This window comes from Ranitomeya variabilis, chromosome 2, assembly GCF_051348905.1.
Source record: "Ranitomeya variabilis isolate aRanVar5 chromosome 2, aRanVar5.hap1, whole genome shotgun sequence".
NCBI lineage: Eukaryota > Metazoa > Chordata > Amphibia > Anura > Dendrobatidae > Ranitomeya > Ranitomeya variabilis.
In genome coordinates this window covers 598,840,177-598,864,379 of record NC_135233.1, presented here as the reverse complement: position 1 = coordinate 598,864,379, position 24,203 = coordinate 598,840,177, and the positions used below count along the sequence as shown (strand labels likewise).

The window sequence follows — 24,203 nt, the reverse complement described above, 5'->3', positions numbered from 1 at the left end:
CAAGCAGGAGTCATAGTACCGGTTCCCACGGCCGGGCGCTTCCGAGGGTTCTACTCCAATCTATTCGTAGTCCCCAAGAAAGGAGGCAGCGTACGGCCCATACTGGACCTAAAACAACTCAACAAATATGTACGGGTTCGTCATTTCCGCTGGAGTCCCCTTCGGTCCATCATTGCGTCCACGGAGAAGGGAGAATATCTCACCTTCATAGAAATACAAGACGCATACCTGCATATACCGACTGCACCTGCTCGTCAGAGTTTTCTCAGGTTCGCAATCGACCAGGACCACTACCAGTTCGTCGCTCTTCCGTTCGGACTCGCCACGGCTCCCAGAGTGTTTCCCAAGGTCAGGGCAGCCACCATGGACGTCCTGCACTCCAGAGGCATAGTAGTCGTTCCATACCTGGATGATCTACTCATCAAGGCTCCTACCTTCAAGGACTGCGAGCTCAGCGTCTCAATCACAATCGACACTCTGAGTCGCATGGGCTGGTTAGTCAACCTACAAAGGTCATCACCAACCCTGAGTCTGTCTCTGACCTTCCTGGGAATGCTATACAACACCTCCAGGGGTCTAGTGCTCTTTCCCAGGGACAAGGCACTGGCTCTCCGCCTAGGAGTTCGCATCCTCCTGCAAACCCCCTCAATCTCTCCGGTTTGCCATGAGTCCTCGGCAGGATGGGGGCAGCAATAGAAGCAGTCCCAATTTGGCCCAGTTTCACCTCAGGCTTCTCCAACTAGCCATTCTCAAGTCCTGGGACAGGAATCCCTTTCTCTCTCGACAGGGAGTTCCGGCTAACGTCATCAACCAAGAGGTCCCTGCACTGGCGGCTCAAGCTAACCTCGCTAGCAAAGGGGAAATCCTTTCTCACAGGTCAATGGAAGGTTCTGACCACCGATTTGAGCCTGACGGGTTGGGGTGCAGTGCACCTACACCACAGGGCACAGGGCAAGTGGTCTCCAGTGGAAGCGACCATGCCCATCAACATCCTGGAAATTCGTGTCATCCTCCTAGCATTGAGGGCCTTCCATCACTTACTGGCAGCCTCTCACATCAGATACAATCGGACAATGCCACCACTGTGGCATATGTGAATCACCAAGGGGGGACCCGCAGTACCCAGGCGATGTGAGAAGTGTCACACATCCTCCACTGGGTGGAGGACACAGGCTCGGTTCTCTCGAAGGTCCACATTCCGGGTGTGGACAACTGGGAAGCAGACTTCCTCAGACGACAAGGAATAGATTCGGGAGAGTGGTCTCTCCATCCCGAAATTTTTCGTCAGATCTGCCATCGCTGGGGGACCCCAGATGTGGACCTAATGGCATCCCACTTCAATGCCAAGGTCTCCAACTTCATGGCCAGAACACACGATCCGCGGTCGCTCGGAGCAGACGCTCTGGTTCAGGACTGGACCCAGTTCCAGCCTCTATACATTTTTCCACCTCTCCCCCTTATCCAGAGTGGTGAGGAAGATCAAGCAAGATGGAGTTCCAACCATCTTAATCGCACCGGTCTGGCCCAGACGTACATGGTACGCCGACGTCGTACAACTTTCAGCAGACGCCCCCTGGCGCCTCCCCGACCGCCCCGATCTTCGATCACAAGGCCCGTTCTACCACCAGAACTCAGGGGCTCTCAATTTGACGGCATGGCCCTTGAAACCTGGGTTCTAACCCAGGCAGGGCTCTCGACGGACGTCATTGGAACCATGATCAGGGCACGGAAGCCAGCCTCTGCCAAGATTTATTACTGTACCTGGAAAGCTTTCTTTACCTGGTGCGAATCTCGTGGCCAGACCCCACTGCCTTATTCCCTACCCAAAGTACTTGGTTTTCTCCAATCGGGTCTGGAGGCCAGGCTGTCATTAGGCTCGCTTAAGAGCCAGGTGTCAGCCCTCCGTGTTTTTTCAAAGGTGCATTGCTACCAAGCCGCAAGTAAGGACTTTTCTTCAGGGGGCTTCCCGATTGGTTCCCCCCCTACAGACAACTACTAGAAACGTGGGACCTCAACCTGGTCCTGACAGCATTGCAGGAACCACCCTTCGAACCCCTTAAGGAGGTCCCACTCCGCCTTCTCTCCCAGAAGGTGGTTTTCCTGGTGGCAATCACCTCGCTACGCAGGGTGTCTGAGCTGTCAGCACTCTCCTGCAGACGGCCCTTCATGGCTTTTCACCAGGACAAGGTAGTTCTTCGTACGGTCCCATCCTTCCTTCCGAAGGTTGTGTCCAACTTCCACCTCCAATGAGGAAATTTCACTACCATCTCTTTGTCCGGTCCCGGTTCATAGAGTGGAGAAGGCTCTGCATACGCTTGACCTCGTCAGGGCATTGCGTATATACGTGTCTAGAACTGCGTCCTTCCGGAGGTCTGATTCTCTTTTCCTCCTTCCGGAAGGCGGCCGCAAGGGTCTGCCAGCTTCCAAAGCTACCCTTGCCAGGTGGATCAAATCCACCATACAAGAGGCCTACCGCCTTAAGAATTCTCCTCTTCCAGCCGGTATTACGGCACACTCTACACGGGCGGTAGGGGCCTCCTGGGCCATTCGGCACCAGGCTTCGGCACAAAAAGTGTGTAAGGCGGCCACTTGGACTAGCCTACACACGTTCACTAAACACTACAGGGTTCATACCCAGTCCTCAGCGGACGCGAGCCTGGGTAGATGTGTTCTGCAGGCGGCGGTGCCCTAAGTATAGGGGCCTGTCTGCACAATATTCGTCCATTGCTTCCCACCCAGGGACTGCTTTGGGACGTCCCATGGTCCTGTGTCCCCAATCAGGCGACAGAGTAAAGGAGATTTTTGTGTACTCATCGTAAAATCTCTTTCTCTTAGCCTCTAATTGGGGGACAAGGCTCCCACCCTGTTGCCATTTTCGGGCCGTTGTTACTGTTGAGTTCTCATATTGTTCTTTGAGCTCGTACATAGTGGCCTTCTTATAGGCATGTCTGCTATTCATGTTACATTCCTCCTACTGCTTTTGCACAAAACTGGAGAAGGCTGATGCCGTCCAGGGGTGTATACTGCACAGGAGGAGCCACAGTTAATCTTTTTCAGATTATGCATAGTGTCGCCTCCTAGTTGACAGCAGCATAACACCCATGGTCCTGTGTCCCCCAATTAGAGGCTTAGAGATTTTACGGTGAGTACACAATAATCTCCTCTTTTTTTTTTTTTTTATTTCCTAAAATCAGGTCCGTGAAGTCCGTGCACAGTTGAAGGACATCATGGTGGCTCAGCGCATGTCGTTATCGTCTTGTGGATCTGACTGGGATGTGGTTCGCAAATGCATCTGCGCAGCTTACTTTCATCAAGCTGCCAGGCTGAAGGTTGGTGACCAGATCCTAACACCTGTCTATCCTAGCTAATATATTGGTTTTAGCTGCCGTGCGATCATGTGTGTTCTCTTTCCGCAGGGAATTGGTGAATATGTTAATGTACGGACAGGAATGCCTTGTCACCTGCACCCAACCAGCTCCCTCTTTGGAATGGGGTTCACCCCAGATTATATTGTGTATCATGAACTTGTGATGACAACAAAGGTAAGCATTTTCTATCTGACCAAAAATATTCTTATTTATTTATATAGCACCATTGATTCCATGGTGCCGTACATGAGAATGGGTTACATACAAACTACAGATATCACTTATAGTAAAATAAACCAACAATAACAGACTGATACAGAGGGGCGAGGACCCTGCCCTTGTGGGCTTACATTCTACAGGATGGTGGGGGAGGAGACAGTAGGTCGGGGGTTGCTGTAGCTCTGATGGTGTTGTGGTGGTCGTGTGGTCATTACAGGCTGTAGGCTTTATTGAAGAGGTGGGTTTTTAGGTTCCGTCTGAAGGATCCAGATGTGTTGGCTAATGGGACGTGTTTGTCACAGAATTCTAGAGGATGGGGGATGTTTGGGAGAGACTTTGGAGGTGATTGGATGATGAGTGAATAAGCTTGGAGGAGAGAACGAGGTATTGGGAGGACTGGAGATTATGTGAGTTAAGCTATTGGAAGATTAGTTTAGAAATATACAGAGGTTATGGATGGCTTTGTAGGTTAGTGTTAGTAGTTTAAATTGGATACGCTGGGAAATTGGGAGGCAGTGAAGGGATTTAAAAAGAGGGGAAGCGGGAGTGTAGCGAGGATAGAGATCACTTAGTCGGGCAGCAGAGTTAAGGATGGACTGGAGGGGTGCGATAGTGTTAGAGGGTAGGCCACAGAGGAGGATGTTGCAGTAGTCGAGGCAGGAGATGATTAGGGCATGCACGAGCATTTTGGTAGAGTGAGGGTTGAGGAAAGGACGGATTCTGGAAATATTTTTGACCTGGAGGTGGCGAGAGCTTGGATGTGCGGTTTGAAGGACAGGGCAAGAGTCAAGGGTTACTCCGAGGCAGCGGATTTTGGGGACAGGGAAAAGTGTGATTTCATTTATTTTGAGAGATCAGGTAGGGAAGATATGTGAGATGGAGGAAAGATAATTAGTTCAGATTTGTCCACATTGAGCTTGCGGAAGCGAGAGGAGAAGGAGGATATGGCTGATAGACTCTCTGGGATTTTTGAGAGCAGAGAGGTTACATCTGGGCCAGAGAGGTAGATCTGACTGTCATCCGCATATAGATGGTACTTGAAGCCATAGGACTTGGAGTTGTCCCAGGCCGAGTGTATAGATTGAGAAGAGATGGGTCATAGAACAGAGCGTTGAAGGACACCAACAGAGAGGAGGGGGTGGGGGTGGGGGGCCTCGCGATAAAGAGGTAGTATGGGAGTAGGAAAGGCTAAATGTGGGGTTGGTAAGGTACAAGGAGATCCTGGATAGGGCGAGGTCTTCGGCACCAGTGGAAGAGAGGATCTGTAGTAGGAGGCAGTGGTCAACTGTGTCGAAGGCAGAGGACAGGTCTAGGAGGAGGAGTATAGAGAATTGTTTGTTAGCTTTGGCTGTAAGTAAGTCGTTAGTAATTTTGGTTAGGGCAGTGTTAGTGGAATGGTGGGGACTGAAGGCAGATTGTAGGTTGTTGAAGAGAGATTTAGATGCAAGGTGAGAGGAAAAGTTCAGCTTGGACGTGCTGCTCAAGGAGTTTTGAAGCAAATGGGAGCAAAGATATGGGGCGATAGCTGGACATAGCACTTGGGTCAAGGGAAGGCTTTTTGAGGATAGGTGTAATTGTGGCATGTTTGAAAGTGGGGAAGGTACCAGAAGTTAGTGATAGATTGAAGAGATGGGTTGGGGATGGGATTAGTGTGGTGATGAGGTTAGGGAGGAGGTGGGAAGGGATCGAGTCTAGTGCACAAGTGGTTAGGTGCGATTTTGAGAGATGAGCATGCTCCTCTTCAGTGATTTTGGAGAGGGAAGTTAAGGTGTTAGGGCATTGGTCTGGTGTTCAAAGGGGTTGTGGTGGTTGGACAATAAAGACTTGTTTTTTTTTTTGGTGTCTTATTTTTTGAAGTGTGTGGCAAAGTGTTTGGCAGAGATTAGGATAGTTTGAGGGGGCAGTGGTGGGCAGAAGAGAGAGTTTAAAGTTTTGAACAAGTGTTTGGGGTTGTGGGATAAGGATGATTTGAAGCATGCAACGTGGACCTGTTTAGCAGATGTGAGGGCTGATTTGAGTGCTAGTGCTGCTTGTTTGAATGAGGTGAAGTCATCTTGCGAATGTGTTTGGTTTCAACATCGCTCTGCAATTGTGGGCAGTTGCTGAAGCTTGTTAGTGTTATTATTGTGCCAGGGTTGTCTATTGATTGGTTGCACTCTGCTATGCATGACAGGGGCTACCGAGTTGATGGTTGATGCAAGAGTGGCATTTTAGAAACTAGTGTCAGTGTCTATGTTGTGGAGTGAAGCTATGGAGGACAATGGCTGAATAGAGTCAGAGTATGAGATTGTCTAGATTTTTGAGGTTTCTGCGGGGGTGCGCAAGTTGGTGGACAGGGGTGACAGGTCAGGAGGACAGGGATGAGAAAGTGAGTAGATGGTCAGATAGAGGGAGAGGGGAGGTTGTGAAGTTAGAGAGTAGATATGGGTGAAGACCAGGTGTAATGTATGTGTGTCTCTTTGTGGGTGGCTGAGGAGGACCACTGAGCAAGTCCAACAGATCATAGAATCCTGGAATGGGAGAGTTGGAAGGGACCTCCTGGGTCATCTGGTCAAAGCAGGATTCACTAACCCGTCTCAGACAGATGTTTGTCCAGCCTCTGTTTGAAGACTTCCATTGAAGCCGAACTCACCACCTCTCGTGGCAGCCTGTTCCACTCATTGATTGCCCTGTCAAAAAAATGTTTAATATCTAATCTGTGTCTCCTCCTATTCAGTTTCATCCCATTGCTTCTAGTGTTTCCTTGTGCAAATGAGAATAAAGATGATCCCTCTACACTGTGCCAGCCCTAGAGATATTTGTAGACCCCTATTAAGTCTCCCCTCAGTCTTCTTTTTTGTAAGCTAAACATTTCTAGATCCTGTAACCGTTCCTCATAGGACATGGTATGCAGACCGGTCACCATTCTGGTTGTTCTTCTCTGAACGTGTTTGAGTTTGTTGATGTCTTTTTTATAATGTGGTGCCTAAAACCGGACACAGTATTGTAGATGAGGTCTGACCGTAGAGGACAACTAATGACTTTGTGTGATTTAGACTGTATGCTTCTGTTAATAGATCCCAGAATTGCATTTGCCTTTTTTGCTGCTGCATCACACTGTTGACTCGTGTGCAGTCTGTGATCTATTAGTATACCCAAGTCTTTTTCACATGTGCTGTTGCTTAGCCCTATTCCTCCCATTCTTTATATGTTTTTTTCATTTTGATTGTCCAGATATAGTACTTTGCATTTGTCCCTGTTACAAACCATTCTGTTAGTTGCTGCCCATTGTTCCAGTTTATTTTTATCTTTTGGAATCCTCTCTCTTCTCTAGTATTAGCTATTTCTCCTAGCTTTGTGTCTTTGCCAAATTTTATCAGCGTACCCTCAATTCCTTCATGTAAATGATTGCTAAAGATGTTGAACAATACAGGGCCTAGGACAGAATCCTGCGGTACCCCACTTGAGACATTCTTTCTCCTGGATGTTTAGTCCTTTACGAGCACTCTGAGTCTGATCACTGAGCCTGTTCTGAATCCACCTACCAGTTGCCTTGTTCATTCCATACTTGTTTTTTAAATCACTTTTTTTCTTTCAAAGCATATGACACGCCATTAACACACTGATACAAATTTCAGACAAGTCCATTGGATACATGATCTATTAATAGATTTTCATCTTACTTAAAACACCTTTACCTCCTAGCCAACCACCACTTCCTTGTCTGTTATCTAATAAAACCATCTGACAACTTCACCTCTAGAGCCAAGATATTAAGGTTTTCAAAAAGACACCTGTACATGTAGGAGTTTCCCCAGAATCAACTAAATGACATCCATTTGACTTTGCAGTAATGCAGCAGATGCCATGCCTGGGTAATCCATCCGCCTGCCCCACACTGTAAAATTTTGTATTCTGACCTCTCTTGCTGTAGATATTCCTTTCTATATGGACAATAACATTTATTTTGTTGATAAATTCCTTTTTCTTTGGTGGTTTTTCATATAACCAATGCATTGCAATAATCTTCCTAGCATACAACAATCTTGCGATAGTCAGCCTTCTATATTTATTTGTGTCCATTTCATACCTAATCCTATTTTTCAATTAGGATGGTGTGATATACTTTGTCAAATGCTTTGCTGAAGTCAAGATATAATATATCTACAGCATTTCTCTGATCCACCCAGTCAGTGATTCTGTCATAGAAGGAAATTAAGTGAATCTGACATGACTTATTAGTTATAAACTCATGCTGAGTGTGTTTAATCACTTTATTCTTATCCATGTACTTACATACATGTTGTTTAATAATTTGTTGAAAGATCTTTCCTGGTCTAGAAGTAGGACTCGCTGGCCTACAGTTCCCTGGGTCCACAAACCTTCTTCCCCTTTTTGAAGATGGGAACAACATTTCCTTGTATCTAGTCTTCTTGGACTTCTCCAGTTCTTCCAGAATTTGCAAAGATTATGGAGAGTGTTTCAAAAATGTTTTCTGTTATTTCTTTCAGTATTCTGGGGTGTAATTTATCTGGAGCTGGAGACTTGTGTTCATTTATGTTAGCTAAGTGTTTTATCATCATTAGTGATGAGCGAATATATTTGTTACTTGAGATTTCTCGAGCATGCTCGGGGGTTCTCTGAGTATTTTTTAGTGCTTGGAGTTTGTTTTTCTTGCTGCAGGTGATTGATTTACATGTTAGCCAGCATAAGTACATGTGGGTATTCCTTAGGCAACCCCCACATGTACTTATGCTGGCTAACAGATGTAAATTATTCAGCTGTGGTAAGAAAAAGTAAAACTCTGAGCACTAAAAAAATACTTGGAGGATCCTCGAGCATGCTTGAGATATGTTGAGTAACTAGTATACTTGGTCATCACTACTCACTATCTAGGACAGTGAAGATCAGTTGATGTTACATTTCCTATTTGAGAGAAAAGAGATGCAAAATAGGAATGTAAAAGTTCTGCTTTGTAAACCTCATTTTTTTACCATTTCATAATTTTCTTGCTGTAAAAATTCTATAGCATCTTTGACTTTTGACATATCCCCCAAAATCCTTTTTTATTGCTTTTGACGTCACTTGCAAGCCTTAATTCATTGTCCGCTTTATATAATCTGATTTGTGCCCTGCAGGTTCTGCAGACTGCATTCTATTCTTCTTTCGATATGCCTCCCTCTTTTTTCCATTTGATAAACCCATGCTAAAAAGGAAGAAAGAAATGTTTAGGTTGTGTGTTCATCCATTCTTGTTTTTTTAAATGCTTCCTATTCTTACTACTTTTTTGAATTGTTAATGATTGTGCTTAGTGAATTTAATTTTTCAAGATTTGTCATTTTTCCTGGACATTTTTGTCCTTAAGGATATTCAGCCATTGGATCCTTGTGATTCTTTTTTTTTTGTCTTTTAAAATGTTCCTTTCTGAAATCTAACCTTTAAGTTTGAGTCTTCACAGGTCTTTCTCCTCTACTATCCAGAATTCTAAAATAGCATTTGCTACCTCCTAGGGTCCCAGCCACTCTTACCTCCTCAGTCATTTCCTCTCTGTTTCTAAAGGCCCCGTCACACTTAGCGACGCTGCAGCGATACAGACAACGATGCCAATCGCTGCAGCGTCGCTGTGTGGTCGCTGGGGAGCTGTCACACAGACAGCTCTCCAGCGACCAACGATGCCGAGGTCCCCGGGTAACCAGGGTAAACATCGGGTTGCTAAGCGCAGGGCCGCGCTTAGTAACCCGATGTTTACCCTGGTTACCAGTGTAAAATGTAAAAAAACAAACAGTACATACTCACCTTCGCGTCCCCCGGCGTCCGCTTCCTGCACTGACTGAGCGCCGGCCCTAACAGCAGAGCGGTGACGTCACCGCCGTGCTTTCACTTTACGGCCGGCAGTCAGTCAGTGTGGGAAGCAGACGGCAAGGGATGTGAAGACATCGCTGAATCCGTGTCACACACACCGATTTCAGCGATGTCAGCGGGACCTCAACGATCAAAAAAAGGTCCAGGCCATTCCGACACGACCAGCGATCTCACAGCAGGGGCCTGGTCGCTGCTACGTGTCAAACATAGCGAGATCGCTACGGAGGTCGCTGTTGCGTCACAAAACTTGTGACTCAGCAGCGATCTCGCTAGCGACCTCGCTTAGTGTGACGGGGGCTTAAGGATTCGATCCATGGTATCAGATTCCCTTTGTTTTCTCGCCTACCTTTTTGAAGATAAAGTTGTAAGCAAGAGAGGATAAGAATTTTATTTTTGCCTGAGAGAGATTACCAACAAATGTCTGGATAGTTGAAATTTCCCATGACCACTGTCATATTTTTTGTTGAAGTTGGCCATTTGATGAGTTCATTCATATCTTCAGCTTGCACAGGCGGCCTGTAGTAAATGCCTAAAATGGTGTATTTTCCGTTGTTCTGTCCTTGTATTGTTACCCAGTTTCTGCAGAACTCCCAGTCTCTGATTTTTCAATCTCTGTACAGATATACGCTTTTCTAACATACACTTAACAAAGGAGAAGATGTTGCATTGTATTTCTTGCAACTAAGTTGTATATTTCTAGCCTTGTCTTCCAGTTGTGTGTATTGTCCCACCAAGTTTCAGTGATTGCAATTACATTATATTTCTTCTCCTGTGTTAGTAGTTAGAATTTTTCTTGTTTGTTGTCTATGCTTTGTGCATTTGTCTAGAAAGATTTTTAGTTTTGTGTTTTGTTTTTCTTTCTACATTTTTTTTATTTTTGTCTTTGTTCTTCCTTTCCACTTCGAACAGCAGTTTTCTCAATATTAGTTGTCAGGTGTCTGGCTTTTTCTGGCCTTTTTCTTCTCTCCCCACATTGCTGTAGTTTCAAGTTCTTTTGATGTGTAGCAAGGCGACTTCCAAATTAATGTTTTCCATCCTTTGTAAGGTGCACCCCATCTCTAGCAAGTAGTCCATCGTATTGGTAATTTACTCTGTGATCCTGAAATCCAACTGCTTGCTGGTGAAACCATTCATGTAGCCAGTTGTTCACCTGGAGAATGTTATTCCACCTCCTTGTTCCATGGCCATCCACTGGAAGGATGGATGACCAGACCACCTGCGCTCCTAGTTCTTTCACTTTGTTACCTAAATTTTCAAAGTGACTGCAGATGGATTCCAGGTCCTTTTTGTTGTGGTGTCATTTGTCTCCACATGTATTTGGAATGGGTAGTTGTCTGAAGAGTTCTGAAGTCCTGCCATGTGCATGTTAAATGTATGCACCTGGAAGACAGCATATTTGTCTCGAGTTTATATCTGGTCTGCTGATTGCAGCCTCTGTTCTTCTCAACAGGGAATCCCACCGTGACCACAACTTTTGTTTTTTCTTGACAACGTTTTTCTTTGTCAAACCATGAGGATTGTGATGGGTGTCGAATATTGTTTTTAGTGGTTAAAGTGGTATCTGTTGTCCTGTGTGAGAGCCTTGTATGAAGTAAGAGACAGAAGTTTGTAGGCTGCTGGGTGTTAATGGGGATGTTGAAGTAACACATGATGATGGTGGGAATGTCAGCAGAGAGAAGGTGTGTAAGCTCGGTAGAGAGATTGTAAAGAAAGGCAGTGGTGGGGCTTGGAGGTGGGTATATGACAGGCACATTGAGGTTGGAGGGAGATGGAGATTGAGTGGATAGAGTGGAGGCTAAGGGAAGGGAAGATGTGTTTTTTTTATGGTGAATGGTATATTTTGAAGAAAGGAGGAGGCCCATTTCACTACTGTGCCTGTTGCTGGGGCGAGGAGTGTGGTTGAAGTGGAGTTTTTTTTTAGCCAGCGTAGCAGGGGAGGTGGCGTTGGATGCTGGCAGCCATGTTTTGTTGTGGCATATGAAGGAGAAATTCAGAGAGGTAAATAGGTTGTGAATCACATGGAGTTTATGGCAGACAGAGTGGCCATTTTAGGGTGGTGGTTGTCAAGGGTAGAGATTAGAAGTGTGTAAGGCTTCTTTCACACTAGCGTCGGGCTCGGCCCGTCGCTGTGCGTCGGGCCGAGGTCCCCGCCGCACAACGAGGGGAGCGGATGCATTTTTCCAGCGCATCCGCTGCCCCATTGTGAGGTGCGGGGAGGTGGGGGCGGAGTTCTGGCGGAGTTCCGGCCGCGCATGCGCGGTCGGAAAAAGCGGACCGTCGGGAGCAAAAAACGTTACATGTAACGGTTGCGACGTGTCATTGCGTCGCAAATGCGTCGCTAATGTTAGTCAATGCAGAAAAAAACGCATCCTGCAAGCACTTTTGCAGGATGCGTTTTTTCGGCAAAACGACGCATTTGCGACGTAATGCAGTTAACGCTAGTGTGAAAGTAGCCTAAGGCTACTTTCACACTAGCGTTAACTGCATTCCGTCACAATGCGTCGTTTTGCCGAAAAAACGCATCCTGCAAAAGTGTTTGCAGGATGCGTTTTTCGCCATTGATTAACATGAAGCGACGCATTGTGACGGATTGCTACACGTCGCACCCGTCGTGCGACGAATGCGTCGTGCAGTGGCAGACCGTCGGGAGCAAAAAAACGTTACATGTACACCTCAAAATGGGGCAGCGGATGCGCTGGAAAAATGCATCCGCTCCCCTCGTTGTGCGGCGTTGAGAGTGATAGGAGGGGGTAGTATTTAGGGGTATGTGCTCTGTGGATTGAGTGCTTTGTATGCAGCACTGATGGGAATCAGAGAGATCAGGTGGAGTTCTTGATACAAAACTGAGTGTGTGAGAAAGAGAGGGAAATGGTTTTGGGTTTTTGAGCAGAGTTTTACCTGTTGTTTCTATTTCTGCAGCATACTTAAACGACATACTTAGGAGACAGACCACGGTCAGACAGAACTAGGACACTGCATTTATACACAACTAAGGGCACAGGAAATGCAGGCCAGCTGGGATAAGTAAGGAGGAGGAGGCTCAGCAGGAAGTGTTATTACACACAGGAGGGGACAATTCGAAAAGAAAATTGCAAACAGGAAAGCGATCAAAATGGACACATTAAACCAAATGTGTGTTAGAAATCAATATTAAAAACATGCAGGTGTAGAAATGGAGTCAAAAAATCTGGATGATTAACTTGGAACAGAAAAGCATACCTAATACATTCAGCCCAATCACTTTCCACATTCCCAAGAGTTTGCCCATCTTTCAAGCATAGTTACAACCTTTGATGCTTCAGATGTTTAAATATCAGGGCAATTTGCCTTCTAATTATTTGCCATATTGGTTTGCGCTCTTTTCTAAAACAGTCAATGAGGGCCACAAGATGGCAGCATTTTATTAGCTTGGAACCTCATCACCAGACTGACACCTACTTGCTTGATAGAAATTAAACAAACCCAATCCAGGCAAATACAAGACACCAAACAGTGATTCTTCAATGTGTAGATGCCAAGTTTTAGGGTATGTGTCCACGTTCAGGATTGCATCAGGATTTGGTCAGGATTTTCCATCAGTATTTGTAAGCCAAAACCAGGAGTGGAACAAGTATAGGAAAAGTATAACAGAAACATAGGCACCACTTCTGCATTTATCACCCACTCCTGGTTGTGGCTTACAAATACTGATGTAAAATCCTGACCTAATCCTGATGCAATCCTGAACGTGGACACATACCCTTACAAAAGAATGTTCTGTTCACTGGAGATGGTTTGAAATTACATGACATAAAGGTCATTGCAGTGCTGGAAATGAAAGATATTAACACTTGGCTACTGATTTATTAAGTGCACGTTCTGTGTAGGGTATAACCACTAAAAAGGAAAGCGTGGATTGTTGCCACATTCTATTCATTGCTACCCTTGCTCCCTAGGAATACATGCAGTGTGTCACAGCAGTGGATGGCGAGTGGTTGGCAGAACTAGGTCCTATGTTTTACAGCATCAAACATGCTGGCAAGTCAAGACAGGTACGTGAGCGTATAGAGATGAGGTAGTAGTGTGCAGTCTCTGCATTACGTTATGTAATAATGACTACTATGGCCTGTAGGAAAACCGGCGCAGGGCCAAGGAAGAGGTCTCTGCAATGGAGGAGGAGATGATTTTGGCAGAAGAGCAACTACGCTCAAGAAGGGAGGAGCAGGACAGGAAAAGCACATTAAGCAGTTCCAGGTGGGTTACATATGTAAAGAAAAGCTTGGATAATTAAGTACACCTGACTCAGAGCCCACTCTCTAAGGGTATATTTCCACGGTACGGATGGGCGGCGGTGCCGCTCGGCGCTAAGCCCCGCCCCCTTAATGGGACGCGATCATGCCGGATGTGTTAACTCTTCACATCCGGGATGATCGCTCTCTCCCATAGGGCCCTGTGATATGCCTTGCGGGGACGCTGTGTCCCCGCAAGGTGTACGGGCATGCTGCGATCTGAAAAGACGCGCAGCATGTCCGTAGTCGCAGGGCCGCCGCGTGCGGGTTTCCACGCATAGTGGAGACAGGATTTCATCAAATCCCCTCCACTATGCAGGAACATCTGGACGCTGCTTGTTTGACGCTGCAGCGCTGCGCAGCGTCAAACAAGCAGCGTTTCCTGAACGTGGAAACATACCCTTATAGAGTTGAGCAAATTTGGTTCAGCTTCCCCGCCCCCCTCTCTCATTCAGCAGCAAGCTGAAAACAGAACCTGGCTTCAAGGATAATGTCAGATCATCAGCCACCATCATCCAAGAAGTCAGGTTCTCTCTTTAGCTACTGATGAGCGAGGAAACTCATTTGCTCAGGTTTCCTCAAGCACACTCAGGTGGTCTCAAGTATTTGCAAGTACTCCAATTTAGTTTTTGGAGACACAGCTGCATGATTTAGGGTCACTGTGGGCATTGCCTGATTGTTAAGGTACCTTCACACTAAACGACTTTGCAACGATAGCGATCCGTGACGTTGCAGCGTCCTGGATAGCGATATCGTTGTGTTTGACACGCAGCAGCGATCTGGATCCTGCTGTGATATCGCTGGTCGTTGCTGAAAGTCCAGAACTTTATTTGGTCGTCAGATCGGCGTGTATCGTCGTGTTTGACAGCAAAAGCAACGATGCCAGCAATGTTTTACAATGGTAACCAGGGTAAATATCGCGTTACTAAGCGCAGGGCCGCACTTAGTAACCCGATATTTACCCTGGTTACCATTGTATTTTTTTTTACTTTTACATACTCACCCTTTGATGTCTGTCACGTCCCCCGGCGTCCACGCTGCTGCACTGAGTGTGTCAGTGCCGGCCGAGAAGCAGAGCACAGCGGTGACGTCACCGCTGTGCTTTCCGGCTGGCGCTTACACAGTGCAGAGAAGCACAGCGCCGGGGGACGCGGCAGACACCGGAATGTAAGTATGTACTGTTTTTTTTTTTTTTACTTTTACACTGGTTAACCAGGGTAAACATCGGGTTACTATGCGTGGCCCTGCGCTTAGTAACCCGATGTTTACCCTGGTTACCCGGGGACTTCGGGATCGTTGGTCGCTGGAGAGCTGTCTGTGTGATAGCTCTCCAGCGACCACACAGCGACGCTGCAGCGATCGGCATCGTTGTCGATATCGCTGCAGCGTCGCTAAATGTGACGGTACCTTTAGGGAACCCCCACATGTATTCAGGCTATCTAGCAGTCGTCAATCATGCAGCTACAGACAACAGAAACTAAATCTCCAAAAACTCACAAATACTCAGAGACCACCTGAGCGTATTTACAGAAACCCAGACAACAAGTCTACTCGCACATCACTAAAGTCTATAACTTGTCCAATAAGAGAGAACCCAAACAAATTCCATCATCTCTATTCAGGACCTATTCTCAGACACAACTGTACAATCGATGCATCCATGGATCTTGTTGATCCACAGTCGCTCAGATTTGGAGTTAAGGAATTCCATTTCTAGCCTTACTTGGAAATACAAAGAATATAGGAAATCCCTGTACCCTGCACTTCCCAACACTTGTAGTTCTTACTGAGGTCTGGTGACATCACGTCATAAATTCCTGTTCTTACGGTATAGGAAACAACTGCTGTGTGTCACTTTTTTTTTTTTGTCTAGAACTGATAATAATGATGATCCATCTATCTCTGCAGATTGATTCCCTGTCAATCTCTTTACAATCAGTTTTGTATGTGTTTTGTCCTCCAGGTCTTCAAAGATTTACACCCCAGGAAGGAAAGAACAGATGGAACCGGGAACCCCCCGACGAACTCCTGCGCGGTTCGGCTTGTGATCGCATTTCTGTATTTAATTATCCGCAAAAACCCAACCTGTCTCACTGCTCGAAAACAAGTCTCCCTTCTAGAACATTGACACTTCTGAGCCTTGTGAAATACCGATTCCTCGGCTAGGTGGGGGGAGGGGTGGGTGTCGATCCTACCATTTTATTGTAAAGTGGAATCTTGTTATTTTTAAGCAATAATGTATCTTTTGATGGTGTCAAGGTGTGGAACGTTTATTTGGACATGACATTAAGCGGCGAGGGATAAGTTTCACATCATGCAAGACTGTGCCCCACACTATAGGCACTGCCTAGCAGTTACAACACTCGTTAAGAGTTAATTATCATGTTATATCACAGGCAGTCCCGCAACAAGTAGATCAGTTGCCTTATCGGCAGCTCCCTCTTACTTGAAGCCAATTTAAGTGCTGTATATTGACTAAAAGGCAACTGTTAAATGCTGATTATTGATTTTCCCACAATGCTGACGGGATGAAGTGCAGCTGAGGGATTTGGGCCCGGCTCTGTGCATGGCAGAGTTTTGTCATTGCGCACCATACGGTGAGACAGCCACCTGATAGTTTACCCTGGATGAACCTTTACATTTGTCGGCCCAGGCTACTGGACAGAAATAGTTTAAAAAAAAATTAGGATTGACACCCACAAAGACTGATACAGAAATAAATAAAAACCAGCAGCTGATTTAAATTAAGGATTAATTTATTAGAAAACGGCCATATAAATATAATAAAAATGACTTACATAGAATGTACCAATGTGAAACAGTGCAATGATTGTACCTGCGCTATGGTCAGACACAGTGGAAATCAAGTATATGATAGTTTGTGTACAACTCTATTATTAAAAACACAATTATGTCCCCAGCAGCACCTGAACAAGTAAACCCTCCCCTGTGTCATACGGACTCTGGAAGATAGTAGTCTGGGTGTTCCTACCCACAGACAGGTATTATTAGGAAATATATACAGCCATATTCAACCATCATGTAAAATTAGCTTTTATGTGGCTGCTGATTAATAAAGGTGAAGTCGTGATAACTTACAATTTCAAATATGCTTAAAACAGTTTCCTTCAAAACTTTGCTCACTTATACAAAATCTCAGTAAAATGTGTTGAAACCTCTTAGGGTATGTTTCCACTGTCAGGATGGCCGGCGGTATCGCCGCAGCGGCGAAGCCCCGCCCCCTTTCTGGGACGCGATCATGCCGGATGTGTTAACTCTTCACATCCAGGATGATCGCTCGCTCCCATAGGGCCCTGTGATATGCCTTGCGGGGACGCTGCGTCCCCGCAAGGTGTACGGACATGCTGCGATCTGAAAAGACGCGCAGCATGTCCGTAGTCGCAGGGCCGCCGCGTGCGGGTTTCCACGCATAGTGGAGACAGGATTTCATAAAATCCCCTCCACTATGCTGGAACATCTGGACGCTGCTTGTTTGACGCTGCAGCTCTGTGCAGCGTCAAACAAGCAGCGTTTCCTGACCGTGGAAACATACCCTTACAGTCATGAAGCATCACATCTAGTCCTGTCTGTCTTGTGCAGTATAGCTGTAGATTGTGAGAAAGGAACAGATCCTCGTACTCTGACAATGGAGACCAATGTAGACTGTCCACATAGTAACCAGAGCAAAAGCACTCTAAGCTCCACTTGTCAGATCTTACCCAGTCAAGACTGTTCTTTCTAAAGAGCCGATAAGATCACAGCTTGTATACATTCAACACTTGTACCGTGGTCATCATCTTCACTGTGGCTTCACATTATCAAGACCCGCCGTGTGGCTTTGTCCTTAGGTTTCCAGCACTTGTGAATGCTCTTCTTGCATTACGTACAGACCTAAAAAAACAAACAAACACAAAACCAATCAGTAACAAAGCCTGGAGCAGCAGAGAAAGATACAAAAGCTGCCTCACAACTCACCCCGTGTTACCGCTGGGATGGTGGCGCTCCAGGTCCGATGTCCGAAGAGTAAGCTGGAAGTTAACAACCACAAGTAACAATTTCATCACGACCCAGCAATTGGTCATAGAGTAACTTCACCTTTAGATTACTGCTAACCTTTATAGCTCAATCTCAGAAAAAATAGCGCTACGCTATACATGGCATTATGGATCTGTAAACCCTATAAGAAACCCTAAAGCAATAAACACACTGGCGCTACCCCACCACAAAAAATCACCAGCAGCTGGAATAAAAAAAAACAAAGTGCCAATGCAAAAACTTTACAGTATAGACTGATGCTGTACTTCACGATTCATGAAAAGAAATAAAAATATTTAGAATTGAGAGTCCTCAGTGGTTGATGCCTTTTAATGGCTAACTGAAAAGATGGCAACAAATTGCAAGCTTTCCAGACTGCTCAGGTCTCTTCATCAGGCATAGACTAAGAGCAATTCTGAAGATTCACATACTTATACACTAAATCTTCAGAATTTGTTTTAGTCTACGCCTGATGAAGGGACCTGAGCAGTCTCGAAAGCTTGCAATTTGTTACCATCTTTTCAGTTAGCCATTAAAAGGCATCAACCATTGACTCTCACATCTAAATATTTTTCTATCTACTGGCTAACACGGTACAAAGATACATATCTTTCCTGAACAAAAAACAAACATTAAAAAATAGCAACCATGCTCATAAATGGATCTATTGTGGTCCACCAGGTATGACTGAGGTTGCATCTCAAAGAACATAATACTACCAAGATATAAGGTCATTCCACAAAGCTTTACACTTAGACTGATGTTACCCAGACTATGCTGTTAACTGAACACTGGCAGGTGACAAAGGGCAGCTTAAATACCCCACATGTATAGATAACAAGTACTGAATGTAATGCCTACAGCATGAGGTGCCTTCCCAAGGGGCTGTCTATGGTTGTGGAGTAGATAAATGAATGCTCATAGATTTGCTCCTGAGGACACCAAGGCAAGTACAGGTGACCGCAGCCTACCTGTGGTTAGCAAAGTAGCATCTGAAGAAGCAGGTGTTATGAAACCACAAGGGTAGAAGGTGCTAAGTAGAGCCAGGGAAGACCCAGCCAGTGGCATACCTGGATAACACACTAAAAAGAAAAAAAGATGGCCGGCAAAATCAACCTGCTCGTGATGTCACACTGAGTACAGAGCCGCGCTAGGATCATAAAGAGCAAACCAACGCGTTACAAAAAAACTGCCTCCTTCATCAGGGTTGCCACCCCCCAGGTAATCCCATCTATAGTGTGCAGACAGGAAACCCACACCCCCCACCTCTTCTGCTTCAGACCTCCACATATATAGAGATATATATGTATACACGTGTACCTATATCTCTGCTCTGTCTAAATGGACTTAAGGAAGATTACAGTTCACCCAGTATGCACCAATAGGGTGAAGAAAACTGATACTAAACAAGTTACAATATGTAAATAAGTGGATACATGAATAATCCTTACAACTGAGAGATGGAAATGACAAGTAGGTTTAAACACACAAAAAAAATTGAGAAATAAAATATAGAACAAGATAAAGCACCCCAACTGGTGTTAATACATATAAGCATACAAACATAGATAGATAACTAGTATTGTGGATGTTAAAAATGAATCAGAACCTAAGGTAATAGATGTTGGACTCTACACTAGAGAAGGGGACAAAAACATTAAATCAATGCCCACAAAATCAAAATTACAAACAATTTTAGGATAACAAAATCTAAGAAAAACTAGACATTAAAAGCATCAAGATAAAAAAACAACTCGGAAAAAAAAATGTCCGGACACATACCCAGCCCCTAAAAGCACCTACAGGTCCTTCTCAAAAAATTAGCATATAGTGTTAATTTTCATTATTTACCATAATGTAATGATTACAATTAAACTTTCATATATTATAGATTCATTATCCACCAACTGAAATTTGTCAGGTCTTTTATTGTTTTAATACTGATGATTTTGGCATACAACTCCTGATAACCCAAAAAACCTGTCTCAATAAATTAGCATATTTCACCCGTCCAATCAAATAAAAGTGTTTTTTAATAACAAACAAAAAAACCATCAAATAATAATGTTCAGTTATGCACTCAATACTTGGTCGGGAATCCTTTGGCAGAAATGACTGCTTCAATGCGGTGTGGCATGGAGGCAATCAGCCTGTGACACTGCTGAGATGTTACGGAGGCCCAGGATGCTTCAATAGCGGCCTTAAGCTCATCCAGAGTGTTGGGTCTTGCGTCTCTCAACTTTCTCTTCACAATATCCCACAGATTCTCTATGGGGTTCAGGTCAGGAGAGTTGGCAGGCCAATTGAGCACAGTAATACCATGGTCAGTAAACCATTTACCAGTGGTTTTGGCACTGTGAGCAGGTGCCAGGTCGTGCTGAAAAATGAAATCTTCATCTCCATAAAGCATTTCAGCCGATGGAAGCATGAAGTGCTCCAAAATCTCCTGATAGCTAGCTGCATTGACCCTGCCCTTGATGAAACACAGTGGACCAACACCAGCAGCTGACATGGCACCCCACACCATCACTGACTGTGGGTACTTGACACTGGACTTCAGGCATTTTGGCATTTCCTTCTCCCCAGTCTTCCTCCAGACTCTGGCACCTTGATTTCCGAATGACATGCAAAATTTGCTTTCATCAGAAAAAAGTACTTGGGACCACTTAGCAACAGTCCAGTGCTGCTTCTCTGTAGCCCAGGTCAGGCGCTTCTGCCGCTGTTTATGGTTCAAAAGTGGCTTTACCTGGGGAATGCACGGTGGCTCTGGATGTTTCCACACCAGACTCAGTCCACTGCTTCCTCAGGTTCCCCAAGGTCTGGAATCGGTCCTTCTCCACAATCTTCCTCAGGGTCCGGTCACCTCTTCTCGTTGTACAGCGTTTTCTGCCACATTGTTTCCTTCCAACAGACTTACCATTGAGGTGCCTTGATACAGCACTCTGGGAACAGCCTATTTGTTGAGAAATTTCTTTTTGGGTCTTACCCTCTTGCTTGAGGGTGTCAATGATGGCCTTCTTGACATCTGTCAGGTCGCTAGTCTTACCCATGATGGGGGTTTTGAGTAATGAACCAGGCAGGGAGTTTTTAAAAGCCTCAGGTATCTTTTGCATGTGTTTAGAGTTAATTAGTTGATTCAGAAGATTAGGGTAATAGGTCGTTTAGAGGACCTTTTCTTGATATGCTAATTTATTGAGACAGGTTTTTTGGGTTATCAGGAGTTGTATGCCAAAATCATCAGTATTAAAACAATAAAAGACCTGACAAATTTCAGTTGGTGGATAATGAATCTATAATATATGAAAGTTTAATTGTAATCATTACATTATGGTAAATAATGAAATTTAACACTATATGCTAATTTTTTGAGAAGGACCTGTACATGAAGAAGTACCCAAAGAGGTGTGTTCAAATGCATGACCCATATGATAATTAATAAAAATATATACATGAACATACATAGAAATAGTCAACACCCTCAGTAAATAACAATGTTGACGAATAGGTACACGTTAACACCATTAATATATCTAAAAGCCAAACAACTCCTAGTTTAGGCCCTTAGGGTACCGTCTCACAAAACGATTTACCAACGATCACGACCATCGATACGACCTGGCCGTGATCGTTGGTAAGTCGTTGTGTGGTCGCTGGGGAGCTGTCACACAGACAGCTCTCCAGCGACCAACGATGCCGAGGTCCCCGGGTAACCAGGGTAAACATCGGGTTACTAAGCGCAGGGCCGCGCTTAGTAACCCGATGTTTACCCTGGTTACCGTCGTAAATGTGAAAAAAACCAAACAGTACATACTCACATTCCGGTGTCCGTCAGGTCCCTTGCCGTCTGCTTCCCGCACTGACTGACTGCCGGCCGGCCGTAAAGTGAAAGCAGAGCACAGCGGTGACGTCACCGCTGTGATCTGCTTTCACTTTGCGGCCGGCAGTCAGTCAGTGCGGGAAGCAGACGGCAAGGGACCTGACGGACACCGGAATGTGAGTATGTACTGTTTTTTTTTTTTTTTACATTTATGATGGTAACCAGGGTAAACATCGGGTTACTAAGCGCGGCCCTGCGCTTAGTAACCCGATGTTTACCCTGGTTACAAGCGAACGCATCGTTGGATCGGTGTCACACACACTGATCCAACGATGACAGCGGGAGATCCAGCGACGAAAGAAAGTTCCAAACGATCTGCTACGACGTACGATTCTCAGCAGGGTCCCTGATCGCCGCTACGTGTCAGACACAGCGATATCGTATGGATATCGCTGGAACGTCAGGGATCGTGCCGTCGTAGCGACAAAAGTGCCACTGTGAGACGGTACCCTTAGGGAGCAAAAAATCCAATGGGATTCTATCCTAGACACACATTAAAAAAAATAACCCACTCTTGGACTTCCACAAACCATTTAGATGCCGAGAAAATAAACCCCCTTTAACAGATTTGTTGGGTTTTTAATTAAAATGGCATGAGAGTTGAATGTCGTATACGGCCTTTCTGTATATTTGGTAAATGTTCTTTAATCCGTACCATAAGGTGCCGTTAGTACGACCCTCAAAGTTTTGTTTTTACATAGACATTGAATTAAATATATGACCCCTGTGGAAAAACAAGAAATGTTCCCTTTAATGAAAAATTATTTCGTGCCACTGGAGTCGGTAAACATTAGGTGGGGGGGGGGGGTTATTGACTTTGTTCTAACAACAACCTCGGATATCCTTGTAGTAGTCATCCATATTGGTACAGTGGCATTGGATTCTCGTGAAATGGCTTTTAGGAATATTGGTAAGCCATACAGGAAGATGACAACTGGTTATGTGGATCCAACAATTTGAAGCCACTTCTTTTCCATAGCACCTGGTATGCAGCAGATTCTCCTCCATGTAAATATTGAGATCTAGGAAATTAATACTCGTTGCGCTAGAGTGTTTACAAGACTGGGGAGGCCTCCACCCCTCTTTTTTTGAGCTGTGCGCACAGGAGCCATTCTGTCCAGCGTGTCCACATGGACATTCTTTTTCTGAATCCTGCTCATACAGGTATTGTACATATGACCAGGTTTTAAATACATCAGATAGGGATTACATACATTAGCTAGGACTGCTCTGATATGGGTTACCTTGGCGTTTGGTAGAGCGGCTTAATATACATTTTTTGCAAAAAACGTATTAACCAAATACCCTGTTTTTTCCATCTTTTTACCAGCACTTGCTGTCTACTGTGATTTTTTTGCAACAGAGTGTTTTTGGTTTTACTGTGCTTTTTTGTGTTCTCAAGTCTCTTGGCGGTGTGAACATGTCTCTACTGGCTTGTTCACCGTGCGCGCAGCTCATGTGTTCTGGTTTCACATCGTTGCGCTAGAGGTGGGAGTCAATTCCAAGCCAAAACTATTAACATTAAGGCCAGATATAAAAAGGTCAAAGTCATTTTGTCATCCTTCACAAATGAACAAAATGTTGTCGGCTTTATAAATATGTCACTCGTCCCATTTGGCTACATATAAATTAGCATAACTAGGGGTAAAATGAGTCCCCATGGCTGTGCCCCACGTCTGCAGGAAAAATTGAGCTTCATACAGAAAATAGTTGTGCTGTAAAATAAACTGGATGCATTATTGGATGTAATGAACCTGGTTTTCAGTATAGATTCCCAAGAATTGGAGGAAATAGCCAGCCGCTTGACATCCTTTCTCCGGGATTGATAATGCTATATAGAGATTTTATCCTTCGCCACATTGGGGGACACAGGACCGTGGTGTATTCTGATGCCGTTAGGAAGCTGACACTAAGTAAATACAAAAAGAGTTAGCTCCTCCTCTGCAGTATACACCGCCCACTGGCTCCGGATAGAACCAGCTCATGCTTAGTGTCCGTAGGAGGCACATATGTCTGCTATTCAGACCATACCTCTTAGTTTTATATTTTTTTAAAAACCTTTTAGCGCAAGAGGTGGACTAGGGCGACAGACCCTTTGAAGGAGCCAATCTCCCCCAAATAACAACAGGCAAACACGGCAAGTGTCGCCTCCCCGTACCCTCTCCTGCAACATGGGATGCCAGGCCTGAGCTACACTAGGGGCAACGGTTCCCTTCAGGGCACCCATCTCCCCGCAACAGCAACAGACAGGAACACGGAAAATGTCACCTCCATGTACCTACTTCTGAGCCAGGCCACAGCCGGACAACCTGCCTTGCAAAATCCTAGGGGAGCGAACCCTTAGGATACACAGAGGCTATCCCTACCCATGGCATATGTACTGCTCCCACTGCACCACCACTGATGGAACAGCAGTGCTGCAGGGAGCTGGACGGTCCCTCTCCTCCGCCCTCTCAAAAGTATGGTGGATTGAGGGTTCCTGCACCGTCCCTATTGCAGCCCTGACCTGCGTGCAGAGTACCAACTCTACCCATCGCTTCCTCCAGGAGGAGATCCAGCGCTGCACAGATCATCCGGCAGTGAGTTTTTCTTCCC

General features: G+C 45.2%; 2 protein-coding genes across 7 annotated transcripts in view; one reads left to right on the top strand and one right to left on the bottom strand.

The window, feature by feature from the left end:
* Window positions 1–15,950, top strand: part of DHX38 (DEAH-box helicase 38) — a 69,672-nt gene extending 53,722 nt beyond the window's left edge. The window contains exons 22-26 of the mRNA XM_077288545.1: window positions 3,195–3,329; window positions 3,417–3,542; window positions 13,364–13,459; window positions 13,540–13,661; window positions 15,660–15,950. Of these exons, the coding sequence (XP_077144660.1) occupies window positions 3,195–3,329; window positions 3,417–3,542; window positions 13,364–13,459; window positions 13,540–13,661; window positions 15,660–15,744 (564 nt within the window). The 3' untranslated portion in view covers window positions 15,745–15,950. The remainder of the gene's footprint in view (window positions 1–3,194; window positions 3,330–3,416; window positions 3,543–13,363; window positions 13,460–13,539; window positions 13,662–15,659) is intronic.
* Window positions 15,951–16,432: 482 nt separating this feature from the next.
* The window catches only part of PMFBP1 (polyamine modulated factor 1 binding protein 1), a 136,800-nt gene continuing 129,029 nt past the window's right edge, over window positions 16,433–24,203 (bottom strand). For 5 of the 6 annotated variants that reach the window (XM_077288538.1, XM_077288544.1, XM_077288539.1 and 2 more), the window contains 2 exons: window positions 17,672–17,724; window positions 16,438–17,587 (listed from right to left, as the gene is read on the bottom strand). In XM_077288538.1, the coding sequence (XP_077144653.1) occupies window positions 17,515–17,587; window positions 17,672–17,724 (126 nt within the window). In that variant the 3' untranslated portion in view covers window positions 16,438–17,514. Of the gene's footprint in view, window positions 17,588–17,671; window positions 17,725–24,203 lie in introns of all 6 variants that reach the window. The other variant, XM_077288541.1, reaches the window with a different exon arrangement.